At 36.7% G+C, this 14,368-nt stretch overlaps 2 protein-coding genes across 2 annotated transcripts in view; one reads left to right on the top strand and one right to left on the bottom strand.

Moving 5' to 3' along the window:
• The window catches only part of LOC123656802 (long-chain-fatty-acid--CoA ligase ACSBG2), a 29,452-nt gene extending 27,329 nt beyond the window's left edge, over positions 1–2,123 (top strand). Inside the window, exons 12-16 of the mRNA XM_045592437.1 lie at positions 170–404; positions 714–854; positions 1,051–1,176; positions 1,541–1,661; positions 1,903–2,123. Of these exons, the coding sequence (XP_045448393.1) occupies positions 170–404; positions 714–854; positions 1,051–1,176; positions 1,541–1,661; positions 1,903–1,979 (700 nt within the window). The 3' untranslated portion in view covers positions 1,980–2,123. The remainder of the gene's footprint in view (positions 1–169; positions 405–713; positions 855–1,050; positions 1,177–1,540; positions 1,662–1,902) is intronic.
• Positions 2,124–3,159: 1,036 nt separating this feature from the next.
• LOC123656786 (patj homolog) overlaps positions 3,160–14,368 on the bottom strand; it is a 34,736-nt gene continuing 23,527 nt past the window's right edge. The window contains exons 11-16 of the mRNA XM_045592436.1: positions 12,316–12,461; positions 11,686–11,871; positions 11,062–11,261; positions 7,276–7,411; positions 3,942–4,108; positions 3,160–3,764 (exon numbers count right to left, since the gene is read on the bottom strand). Coding sequence (XP_045448392.1) covers positions 3,606–3,764; positions 3,942–4,108; positions 7,276–7,411; positions 11,062–11,261; positions 11,686–11,871; positions 12,316–12,461 — 994 coding nt within the window. The 3' untranslated portion in view covers positions 3,160–3,605. The remainder of the gene's footprint in view (positions 3,765–3,941; positions 4,109–7,275; positions 7,412–11,061; positions 11,262–11,685; positions 11,872–12,315; positions 12,462–14,368) is intronic.

The raw sequence follows: 14,368 nt of genomic DNA, 5'->3' as shown, positions 1-14,368 counted from the left end.
AGTCGGTTAAAAAGGAATAAAACTAATAAAAAAAGGCTGCCATTTCTGAATAGAATCGATTTATTACAGACGAGTTACACATACATCTTTTATGGCAAACGACGAAAACTGGTTTTAAGAAAAGTTTAGCCACCAGTTTATATAATATTTTTTTATGCTTTCTTGTCAGATTCAAGGTGGACTCTTCGGGCGAAATCCTTGACGGCACAGAAACTAAATTCGACGGTTCACCAAGCATCAACGGTCCAGGAGAAATTTTAATGCGAGGCCGACACGTGTTCATGGGCTACTTGAACGACGAAGAAAAAACCAAAGGCACCATTGATGATGAGGGATGGCTACATTCGGGAGATGTAGGCAGATTAGACAGCAATAATTTGCTATACATTACTGGCAGGATAAAGGTTAGGAAAAGCCATCTTTTGTAGACAATTCGTAGAATTTTAATTAATTTTAAAATGTGTAATGTTTGTGTAGAAGCGCTAATATCAGATCTTCTGACAACTAATGATTAAAAAAAAAAAGATTGTATTAAATACTTGCCGATTTTTCGCGCCCGCTTGCGCCCGCCCGATTCTTCTTTAGAATGACTGATTTACGTACATAATTAAAGGTTGGTGTTTTATAGTATATTACGAAACTATATTATCCTTAAATTTTAATATTTTAATCAGAATCGTTGGTTGTGAATGAAAATTTTCGTGTTCTTTCAGGAACTATTAATTACGGCCGGTGGTGAAAACATTGCACCAGTTTTAATCGAGCAAGCCGTACAGTCCGAACTGTTGCATGTTGGTTACGCTGTATTAGTTGGAGATAGGAAAAAATTCTTGGCTATTCTTCTCACGCTTAAGGTAAAACTATGTTTTATTAGAATCGTGTAAGAGTCGTAAAATATTTAGTTTGTAGTTTTTATGATTGCATACTATATAAAACATAAAATTATACCTATACGACATAGTATGAAGTACAAGGTTCACAAAAAGTAAAGTCTTTTAATGATGTACATTCACCTTTGTACTTATATAATAAAACAATGTTAAATTTTAGTGCAAAATTAATTCAAATACCGGCGATGCACTCGACGAGCTGGACACTGAAACTAAGAAATGGGTGGCAAGCCTCGGAAGCACAGCTACTACGCTTAGTGAGATTGTCAGAACCAAAGACACAGCTGTAAGTTTACATTCAAGTGCACACATGAAGATAAATAACTATTGGAAGTAAATTAGAAAAGTGAAGTTTATTGATAAAAAGTTACAGAAATAACATATTTATTTTTTATTTTTTTAAGAGCTTAGGTTAAAATCTAACAAAAAGTTAGAGCCGGAATATTTATCAAGTCGAAGAATTTAAGAATCCATATTTTGCATTTAGGCTCTATAAAAGCATGCATATTTTGGACGAATTATAATATATATACATACGCTAATTTGCAGAAGATTAGCAGGGGTATTTTAAGATTCAAATATTCTCTTTCTTCATAAGACTTTAAACTTTTGAGGGTCAAATACATAATATTTTTTATTTATTTTTATAGGTACATAAGGCTATCGAAGAAGGTATTGCACGTGCGAACAAACACGCTATTTCAAACGCGCAAAAGGTCCAAAAGTTTGCTATTCTTCCCGCAGACTTTTCTATGAACAGTGGAGAATTAGGTGAATAATAATTTACTTTAATTCTTTAAACTCTTATTATTCCATTATATTAGTAATATCGTTTTCAAATGTTATGAAATTCGTTATTTTTTAAAATACTTATTTGTATAGATAATATTATGTGTGTATTAATAAGTTACACTTAAAACATGTCTATGCCCAGAAATAGGACGTTGCGGGCTAAGTTAATCATTTTAAGTACAGTTACAAGCGATAAACTTATTTTTCCTTTTAATTACAGGTCCAACACTAAAAATAAAACGAAATGTTGTATACGAGAAGTACAAGGATATAATTGAAGGATTCTACAAGGATTAATATTTAGATTAATTGTTATTAGGGAAATGGGAGAAATGAACAAATTTTATACAATCATGTTGCTCAAATAGAATAATAGTTCCATCAGTTGTGATCATCGAAATGTAATATTTTTTTGTTACCAAATATTTATATATAGTTTTGTAATTCAAAGTTTTTATTTTTTCAACCCTTTATTTCCGATTAAAATCAGCTTGACACATAGATACATTTATAACAAAGATGAAATCGCATTTAAAATAAAACATGAACTAACAATAACAAACTTCTAATAGTCAAATTCATTTAAAACTTACGTTTAATAAAATATATTTTCTTTAATCCTATAATATAACGTGTCATATAAATAAGTATAGAGATAAATGAAAATTTTTGATAAAATATTTAACTAGCTAAGAATATTTAAGTACAATATTAGAACTATAAAAAATTAATTAGTGATACATAGTAATACTGAATAATGAAATCATTCTGTAATATACATGCAAAAAATATGGTCGCTGTAATATAAGCAATTACCTGGTTGCTCGCATTGGCGTTGCTTTAACCCGATGCTCTTTTTTTTACTAAGGAAACGAACGCCATGTATTTAAGATCTCATACGCTACTCGAATACGGCGTGTGAATTAACAATACTTTACTAACATGGCTTATATATAAAAAAACATGGCTTATAAATAAAAAAAAAAAAAAAAACAAATAGTATTATTACACATATAGAATTATTTTTGAATAAAAATGTAAGATAGAACATTTAATAGTATTGGAAATGAAATCAAGAACATATGTTTTTGCAGTAAAACTTCTTTGCGCACGCTTGACTTAGGGAGTAATCTACGGGAAGAGAGCGTTACAAAAAGTGTGATCGGGCGTGTCGAACGGAAGTTTAGAGGGAGATTAAGTTGTGAAGATAGGAAGAGAGAGAGAGTCACGTTTTGTATATTACTGTAGGGGCAACTGAAGAAGTTTTACTTCACTCGTGTGGTCTAGAGCACACTCGATTTTTTTTTTAATAAAAAAGCAATATAGATGCGATAAAATAGATGTCGGCGCGTCACGGCCCGAATTAGACCACTAATTATCATTTACAAAAATAATATTAGTGTATATGAAAAATTAATTGACGTAGGTACCAATAGTGTGACACGCTTATAAATAAACGAACAATAAAACATTTACATTTATATAAAAATATTTGTATATTTAACTAAATCATTTTATACTAGATTTAATTTCATACAGATTTGCACACTGTGTCATTAATAAAAAAGATAATCGCTCAATAATGTGGTAATATAAATTCAGTATTAATATGAAAACTATATAATAAAACAGTGATTATTCGCGTGACATCTTCGTCGCTATCGTTTACATTTTCCGCTTTTTTGCAGTTCATCGTGTATCGTTGGAACTAGTTTGCGCTAGGCTTCAATTTAATTAAGAAAGTAATTTAGCAAGCATTTCATTACTTAATATTGACCAAAAGTCATTCGAACTTCTGTCAAGTATCAGAGTATCTGGCTAATGAACTGAACAATAATAATTAAATATTGTTTTTAAAATTGAACGACTTAATTTCTAGTCTAGCGCGAGAAATTAGCTATAGCTATTTATTGTACATGTGAGTTAGTCAGTGGGGGTTAAGGGCGCGGGGGGAGCGCTGGCCGGCAGCGGGGGCGGCGCGTCGGCTAGCGGCAGAGGCTTGGCCACGCCTATGCGGACCACGCCCCGGGGCGCGCCCTTTAGCGCCGCTACTGCTTGCTCTAAGCTCGCGTTCTCCAGGTTCTGCACAAACATGAGTTGAATATATTTAGTTAGAAGGAACCTGAAGAAACGGAGAACCTGAGAAAATTGTTTTGAATGATACCTATTACAAAAACCTAAAAACTGTGTTTTAACAACAAAATAAATAGTTAATCTCTGAACGGTATCAATCAAAAATGAAACAAACAATAAACTCACTTGATCGTTTACAAACAGCAGCCTGTCTCCAGGGATGAGACGGCCGTCCTGCTGCGCCACGCCCCCCGGCACCAGCGAGCGAATCACCACCAGCGTGTGGGATGGACGGAGGGGGTCTTGGTAATCGAGGATTGAGAAACCGAGCCCGCGCTCCCCTTTCACCAATTCTAGAAAAAAAAAAAATCGGCATAATTTCCAAATCAGACTTCAATTATATAATAAATACTGTGTGTAAAATTTTCCAAACCATCCTATACAGGTTTTTTATTCACTTTACATCGACAAGTAATGAAATGAAAACTTCATTAACGATGAGTAAATCATCATAGTCGAAGTCAATTTAATACTCATTATTAGGGATAATTAATTCTAAAACTACTCCGTCACATTTCGCTCAAATTTAAATGTATTTTTATCCAATAAGATATAGCAAGATATAAGCGTATAATAGTGTAGATTAAGGTAAAATATGTATGTGCTTAAGATTAGGTATCGTTATATTGTTTCTACAATTAATGGTGTTAAAAGGATTACTTTTAATCGTGCGCTAAAGATAATTTCGTCTTTATAGTTATTTAAAACGTATGTATTAAAAATTATCGGAAATGTGAGTCAATAAGATAATCTATTAGTTATTTCACATTCTTAACTTCCCTTATCAAATGAACATAATAAAAATATTGTAGGATTTTAAAAATTCTTGACCCACAGAAAACTATTAATTAGTCTTCATATTTTTTCCATCATGAAGTTTCAACCAGAAAATTTACATTTGCAAACATTGTTAATTGTACCGAGCGACAAAACTATAGGCACAGAGGTAGAAGAAGTTAGGTAAATATAAACAACGCTCTATGGCTATTATGATCGTATGAATAAAAACTATGTTATTAAATTTGACAAACTTCTGTTCTGTGGCGTAAAGTTTTACTTTGGCATCGCGTTATTGGACCTATTTAAAAAAAAAGTTATATACATAATATAGGGACGATGCAGACACGAGTACAACAAATGTCAATCAAACAAATCGAAATTTAAATTGATGATAACTGAGTTAATTTAATGAACAACTGCGGAGTTTATGCCCGAGTCCCCTCTGAAGAATGTTAATTGCGAATCGTCGGTGCCTTCACTTTAATAATCATTCATTAAAAACAAATCTCCTGGGGGGATTGGGGATTGGGTCAGCAACGCTCTTGCGATGCTTCTGGTGTTGCAGGTGTCTATAAGCTACGGTAATCGCTTACCACCAGGTGAGCCGTACGCTTGTTTGTCGTTGTACTAGTGGTATAAAAAAAATCAATTTGTAAAATGGCGATTCAAATGATGATTGATTTCAATTCTTTTGATGCATACTTAAATTTAAAAGATTTTGATATATTTTAGTCAATCAAATGGCTAAATTATGTTATTATATTACATTCAACGATTGTCATTAAATATTACATTCATGAGTCATAACTTAATTATCGTAATATAAATAATGTTACTGGAATATATAATACTGAGGTGCGATTAGATAGGAATCAACTTATTATAAAAATAGTTTATTGATTAATATTACCTACGCCGTTGTCATGTGATATATACACTATCGGTATTTCATAACGTTTATTGGTATTGATAATTTACAAAGATAATAAATGAAGCCAACATTTTTGCTATTATCGTGATGTAACATAAACACACACACAAAAGGCAATATATGTGCCTAAGATATAATTTACGTGTCATACTATTATATACTAGCGACCCCACTCTACTTCAGAAGGACGCGGCGCGGGGGTAGTCTCATCAAGCAAGTACCGTCCGTCGTCTGTGTGAAGGTGCTCTTGGATTCACTTTTGCAAGCTTTTTTTGTTGTTTAGTATTTATATACTGTTACAATTAAAAATAAACAAAATATTACATTTGAATTTGGAATTGTCGTGGATTGATTGGGTTTTAACAAACCAAATAACCGTATTTATGCTCAAAGCTCAAAGGAAGCTTCTCAATCAGTCAAAAGAGTATAACGTGGGCATTATCCGACTTCAGTAATGGTTTGGTGGAGTGTTAGCTATGAAGGAGGGGCAGCCATTTTTTTTTTGTGAAAAGGGTATCACAACATCGGTACAAGTGTATCAAGATACCATTCTTGAGAAGGTAATTAAGCCCCTTAAAAACACCATGTTCCACAGGAATGGTTCTTTCAGCAAGTCTCGGCGCCAGGTCATAATGCTCGATCCACCCAATCTTAGTTAGGAACCAACGTTCCGGACTTAATCAGACCTGAGACTGGTCGTCATCTAGTCCCGATCTTAAACCGCTAGCTTATGATTTATGGTGTTTTAGAGCTTTAGAGCTTTTTGCTTTTAGATGTTTAAAGGTTTGCTCTAAATGCCATGATAATTTGGAGTACCTAAAAAATCCATACGATTGGCAGTGAAGAATTTTCCAATGGAAAGAGTGCGTGCTTCTATTGATAACTGGCTTCAAGGTTTAAAGGACTGTATTGCAGCCAATGGAGACCATTACAAATAGGCTTTATATATTTTTATAGTTTTATATTAATGTATTAAACTAACACATTGTAATAGTAATAAATGTTACGTGCAATAGTAAAAATATTTTTTTTTCTTTGTATCAATATTTAAGGCAAGACTATGTAATAATTGCAATTTTGTTTTTTTTTTTTGTTGAATAATATTTGAATATGGTCATGGAATAAAAAAATAAAAAATTCCGCAGAAAACTGGTCAACATTATACGGAAACGATTACTTAAACTTCACGTCTTTGACAGTTTTTCGGAGGATTGCAGTACCGTCGGACGATTCAATCAAAGTAGGCGAGACGTCAATTAAGAAATTTGTAAAAATCTTAAATTGGAAGATTATGTCAGTTACGTCGTAGTTTTTTGTTCGATTACCTCACATACACCGTACACGATGTATGACGATTGTAAAACATTGTCTTCGATATAATTATACCGATAAGCTAGGTAGGGAACAGCAGGCAATATCATGCTGAAATCTAGAGCAGCCAGACTGGGCAAGTCCCTCGACCTTACAGAAGATCACAGCTAAGTAATATTTGGGTCATCTGGAAGAAATAGCTAAATATGCATAAGTCCACCCATTGTACCACGGTCTATAACTGTCTTTAAATGTGTTTAATGTTTAAAATGTAGTTGTGGCAGTAACGTATAAATAAATAAATATTGCTTTCAAACAGCATGTGTTCCAGTGGTGAGTGAGGTGACCAGGGCTCTTGGGGGGTGTTGGAGGTATGGTCGGCAACGCGCTCGCGACGCTCCTGGTGTGGTCGGCGTGTATAGCCGCGCAAGCGCTCACCGATGACCTGCGGCTCGGAGGCCCACATGGCCAGGCCGGTGAGCGGCTCGAGGCTGCGCGAGCGCACCTTGCCGCCCGCGCCCAGCGCGCCGCTCTCCTCCGCGCCCGCGCCCGCCAGGCTCCCGTCCGACTTCGCCTACAAACATTACAACCTACACTTCAAAAACATCGAAAAAGCTAACCCTATTAATATAAAAATATCTGAACATACATACGCGGTCGTCTGTTCCTAAGCTAAGCGACTTGTGTTATCATCATCATCATCATTACAGCCTATACAGTCCACTGCTGGACATAGGCCTCCACAAGTTTACGCCAAAAATAACGTGAACTCATGTGTTTTGCCCATAGTCACCACCCTGGGCAGGCGGGTTGGTGACCGCAACTTGTGTTATATATATATTTAAATAGGTTAGCAGTTATAACAGCCGACTGATATATATATTATTTTCGATATACACGTACATATTATACATATTACCTAAATATATTTTATATGACACGGCCAGTCGGAGACGCGGGTTCGAACCCCGCTGGAGCGGTCAATTTTTGATATGATATTCAAAAATGTTTATATTTTATATATAAAATTCTCGTGTCACAATGTTAGTTAACATACTCCTCCGAAACAGCTGGACCGATTTTTATGAAATTTTGTGTGCATATCGGGTAGGTCTGACAATCGGCCAACATCTATTTTTCATACTCCTAATTTATAAGGAGGGGGTTAATAACATATATGGCAAAACAATGTTTGCGGTGTTAGCTAGTATGTATATATAAACATTACACTCAGACTCAGGCGGGAATCGCACCCACACTACCAAGCAGGAAGTAGGGTACACTACAAACTGCGCCAACGGGCTCGACATCGACACCTCCCTCACACAGTGAATGGCGGCTTAGTAACCGAATCATGTCTTTTTTTACGACATTTAAAACGAATATTAAAACCGCATACAGTTAGTTATGATTATTTAAAATATAAATCACATAAAATTCTATAAATAAAATAAACGTTTGTATATTTAAGATAATCTAGATCGTCTATTTTATAACTAGTATATGGAAATGATGCAGATGAAAAAAATTGGCATAGAAATGTTAATTAAACACGAGTATTTTATAAAATTAATCATTATAAATAAAGTTCTCAAAACTCAGCCTCAAAGATAAAAAGGTACATGGTATAAATCCCGTAAAAACGAATTCAAATAATGTTCTCAAAACTGTTATTAATTTATTAGTTGCTGACGAAATAAATCAAACATAGTACAAATCATACCAAAAAGCTAAGATTTGTTGCTTCATTCCATGGGTTCGTAAACAATATTGTTAATTTCTTAATAATTACATCAATAGACTTAATATATCCAGTCCGTTAATATAACCGGGTTTCAAAATTACATTTATACAACAATTTTTTACTTTTAGTTTTACGGGAATTGCAGCGATTATCATTTTGAAATTCTCGATATTTAAGCGATGTTGCAAACGCCATGATCAAGGTTGAGTCCCATAGAATCAAGTATAGCCGTGAAAGTTTAAAAACATAAATTTTTTATTGTAGTTTGAAAAATGGTTTCAATGTGCTAAAATAACACTATATAACAGTCCATACAAACTTTAATGATCATTCATAACCCATTAACATTCGCTGGCAAATGGTTTAAATTGTCATTGTTATTTATTCATGCTATGCATTTATGGTTCACAATATTTAGTAGATGCACCACTAATCTTCATGCTATCAAATTCATATCTATAATACAAAAGTTGATACCTTGAAATTATTTAAAGCTGATAAATATGTCGATTTTGCTGATCACTGCAAAGTTGATAAATATATTGAATATAATATTTACTATCATAAAGTAGATACCCCTAAAACAGTGATTCCCAAAGTGGTCTATTTCGACCCCCGGGGGTCAATGACAACCTGCAAGGAGTTTATGTCAGCGAAAAAAAAATTAGGGTCTACGAAATGAAAATGGGGGTCCACGATAGTGGATCTCAACACACACTGATAGTAACTATTTACTTGCATTATACTATCTTATAATATTAACACATATACATTATTTATAAAAGTACCTATGAAGTAAAAAATGTATTATAGGTATATGTTTATAAAATTGTGTAAGCTGTAGGATGTAGGCATTTGCTTTGTGGTCGCAATACATTTTGAACTTATAATAATTGCGTTTGCAGGCAAACGAAGAAAAACCGACTTCAATTATATCGACAAGTAATACAACGTAGGTAGACGAAAAAATAGTCAAGTAAATACGCATTATCAAAGATTACTCCAAAAGTTGTAATCAGATCTCAATGAAATTTTATGTGGCCACATGATAAACATCAGCTTTCAATTAGAAGTAAAAGTTATGCACATTTTCAAGAGTTTCCCTCGATTTCTCTGGGATCCCATCATCAGATCAGATTTCCTTATCATGATACTAAACTAGGGATATCTCCTTTCCAACAAAAAAAGAATTATCAAAATCGGTTCATAAACGACAAAGTTATCCCCGAACATACATTATATATATATATATATATATATATATATATACGGTCGAATTGAGTAACCTCCTAATAAGTCTACCCAAAATCGAAAAACATGGTAAGGGGTCTACAACACAAAAAAGTTTGAGAACCACTGCCCTAAAACTATGTCAGAACTTAGAAAATTTGTATACTTTTTATCCGTAAGTAAGATCACTGTTTGTTCCTATACAAAGGAGAGTAAAAAAATGATCATAAAAGAAGCATTTACAATACTCTTATTAAAGTAAAGAGAGCAAAATTCAACAATGACTTCGTCTTTGGAGACTATATTAATACTGTTCACGAATAAAGAGATATTTATTATAGATTAATAATTGTGTTAATGGTTACTTAATGTTTTATGGCTATAACGGTAACACCATGATTATATAAAGGTGTGCTAAGGCGTGCACCGAAATCGTTAGATGAGTATTTAGCCTAAATGTGCGTGTGCGTGTGCATGTACGAATGCGTGTACGTTTGTCCATTTATGTATGTGTGTGTCGCGCACCTTGACGAGCGTGGCGGCGGGCGGCGCGAGGTCGAGCGGCGGCGCGGGGCGCGGGCGCGCGCACACCATGCACACCTCGCTCGACAGCTCCTTGAGGATCGACACCACCTCCAGGTGGTTCATGTGTGTGTGTGTGTGTGTGTACGTGTCGCGCACCTTGACGAGCGTGGCGGCGGGCGGCGCGAGGTCGAGCGGCGGCGCGGGGCGCGGGCGCGCGCACACCATGCACACCTCGCTCGACAGCTCCTTGAGGATCGACACCACCTCCAGGTGGTTCATGTGTGTGTGTGTGTGTGTACGTGTCGCGCACCTTGACGAGCGTGGCGGCGGGCGGCGCGAGGTCGAGCGGCGGCGCGGGGCGCGGGCGCGCGCACACCATGCACACCTCGCTCGACAGCTCCTTGAGGATCGACACCACCTCCAGGTGGTTCATGTGTGTGTGTGTGTGTGTGTACGTGTCGCGCACCTTGACGAGCGTGGCGGCGGGCGGCGCGAGGTCGAGCGGCGGCGCGGGGCGCGGGCGCGCGCACACCATGCACACCTCGCTCGACAGCTCCTTGAGGATCGACACCACCTCCAGGTGGTTCATGTGTGTGTGTGTGTGTGTACGTGTCGCGCACCTTGACGAGCGTGGCGGCGGGCGGCGCGAGGTCGAGCGGCGGCGCGGGGCGCGGGCGCGCGCACACCATGCACACCTCGCTCGACAGCTCCTTGAGGATCGACACCACCTCCAGGTGGTTCATGTGTGTGTGTGTGTGTGTGTACGTGTCGCGCACCTTGACGAGCGTGGCGGCGGGCGGCGCGAGGTCGAGCGGCGGCGCGGGGCGCGGGCGCGCGCACACCATGCACACCTCGCTCGACAGCTCCTTGAGGATCGACACCACCTCCAGGTGGTTCATGCCCAGAAGCCGGTGCCCGTTAACCTCTGGAACGACAGCCACGTTAATTACTCGTAATAAAAGTTTTGAACGTGTGTAAATACAGATAGCTCTGTGGGGCCCTAAACTTAAAGTTTTTTTTATTATTATTTGTATAGCCTTAAAAATCAATTCATAAAATTTTCAAAATGCTACACATTAGGTTCCAAAAATACTGTTCCGTGATTTATGAGTCAACTGCTCTGCCATTATAAAAATCATCCTGCGCCTATTAAGTACAGAATTCTAGAAGAAATTTCTATATAGAATGTCGTATGGATCGATGGCGACACTTAATAAATAAGGGCTCTATAAGGTCTCTTAGCACCTTTTGGGTATACAATATTGGTCCCTTGACGTAGGAATCGACACAGGCGCCAATGAACAATAGAAGCGTATTGCTAAAAGGTAAGTGCCGCGTGGCGGCGTCACCTAGCAGCTCGTCGCCGGGGCGGTGCACGCCGGCGCGGCCCACGGGCCCCTCGGGCAGCACGGAGCGCACGTAGTGGTGCGGCCGCACCTCGCGCCCGCCCTCCACATCCACCGTGCCCTCCAGTGAGATGCCCAGCCCGCCGCCGCCGCGCACCACCACGCCCACCACTATCTCCACCTCATCACCTGCCAAACACTCGTGTCAAACTCTTTCATTACTTAACTATACTTACATATATCGTTTATTCCATAGTGGTTTGACAAGTTTTTACTAATATTTTATTTTATTTTTAGATTATGTTTTATTCATTCCATTTTCACTTTTCCATATTCAAAATTATCAAAAAGTAAATAACAATAAACGAATAAACATCTTTAACATAACACACACTGTTCCTTGCTTGTGTTATAGTAACAGCCGCCTGATTTAGCAAAAAATTTTTTTTCGACAAATATAAATAATACGTATATTACACCCAGACTAGGGGCGAGAATCGAACCCACAACTCCCGGGGCAGCAGGGCAACTTCACACTTGGCTAACGAGCCGATCATATAGTTGGCACCAGGCTAGCAATGTTTATTCGATGCAATTTGGAAACCTATTAAAATATCAGATAAGCCACAATACCGAGTATAGCCTGCCACTTCCTCTTAATGGCTTCCTTCTGCTCGTGCGTGCGCGGCATCTCGAAGGCGGGCGCGGGTGGGGCGGGCGGCGGCAGTGTGGGGCTGCGAGGGGGGGACGGCTCACTCTCCTCCGCGTTTGTTTCCAACCTGTGCACGTTTTGGTAGAATATATAGGTAAATTTAACTGAAAGGTTATTGTTTTTAATAGCTTTATAGACAAATGTGACAGACACGTATAAGAAAGTTTTCAGTTAAAAAAGCGGCCAAGTGCGAGTCGGACTCGCCCATGAAGGGTTCCGTAACAGTAAGTAATATATGCATAAAGTTAATGTTTATGAAATTAAATATATTTTTTAATATATATTTGAGTTAATTTAATAAAAGGTAAATTACAGTTTACGATTTATGACGTATTAAATAAACTACCTGAGATTCGGTTCAAACCAATTTCGGTGGAAGTTTGCATGGTAATGTACATCATATTTTTTGTACAGTTTTATCATGATCTTATTTTAGAAGTTACAGGGGGGACACATTTTACCACTTTTGGAAGTGTTTCTCGCGCACAGTATTCAATTTAGAAAAATTGATATTAGAAACTTCAATATAATTTTTGAAGACCTATCTATATACTACCCTACACATATGGGTTTGATGAAAAAAAATGTTGAGATTCCATTCTAAGTATGGGGAACCCCCGAAATTTAGTTTTTTTTTTTCTATTTTTGTGTGAAAATCTCAATGCGGTTCACAGAATTTATCCACTTACCAAGATTCAACAGTATACTTTTTATAGTTTCAGAAAAAAGTGGCTGTGACATACGGACGGACAGACATGACGAATCCATAAGGGTTCCGTTTTTTGCCATTTGGCTACGGAACACTAAAAATTGGTTATTTAAAAAATCTAAAATTGTATGATTAATAAAAATTAGGAATAATTTAACCGGATAAATTTAACAAATTTATTCTAACGAAATATATAGCGCATAGCGCAAGCGCATAACTTGAGAATGATTAGACTGATTTGGAATGGGCCTTGGTTGAAATTTAGCCAGCTTAATTATAAAATCAAACTCCAAAATTATTTTTTCGTTTATATAAATGTAAAAAATAGGCAAAATGTACTGCATTGCAAAATATATTGCGCCCTAAAATACCATTAATTTAAAAACTTACTAAAACTACACAAGCAATAGCATATTATTAGCCTCATAAAACCTTTTCATGAATACTTTCTCAGTCATCTTTTATTAAAATGCTTTTTTGCTGTTAATACTTAGCACTCTCTCTAATCTACTTATCCACACCATCAATTAAAAGATAATAAAGTTACGAATACTGTATGTGAACTAAAAATATATTGTATATTTTTCGGTAAAATAATTAATTGATTAACAATTAATTATTTTTCGGTAAAATAATTAATTGATTAACAATTAAATGTTACAATTGATTTTTGTATACTATTTGTATATATTTGAGAACTGAGGTAGGGCATAACAGGACATATCCTGTTCAAAATCTGGAGCAGCTCGACTGGGGAAGTCCCTCGGACCTTACAGATCGCAGCTAAATAAATAACACAAAGCTTTCAAGCATTGATGTGCTCCTATGGTAAATAAAAATGCCCATTAGATCATATATAAGATATTGATAAGATCGGCAACGCGCTTGCGATGCTTCTGGTGTTGCAGGGGTCTATAGGCTACGGTAATCGCTTACCATCAGGTGAGCTACCGACATAGTTGTATAAAAAAACATATAACCTTTTCTATCTAATCCGTTTGTACATTTGTTTTTGACACATTTTACATGTCTGCACGATTATAGTTAGATTTTTATTAATTACAAGCAAAATATTTATATTTCGACTAGCATTACCAACTGATTTTTTTTTACTGGCAGATTATTTAAAAAAAACACACATGTGATTACTATAATACTAGCCATTATCCTTTATTTATACATATGAACTAACTAACACACACACCCGTATAACACACACACTCACCTACATGTATGCTTCCCCACACACATGCACCTGCGCGCAC

This window comes from Melitaea cinxia, chromosome 1 (assembly GCF_905220565.1).
Source record: "Melitaea cinxia chromosome 1, ilMelCinx1.1, whole genome shotgun sequence".
Lineage (NCBI taxonomy): Eukaryota > Metazoa > Arthropoda > Insecta > Lepidoptera > Nymphalidae > Melitaea > Melitaea cinxia.
This window is presented reverse-complemented; position numbering and strand designations above follow the sequence as displayed.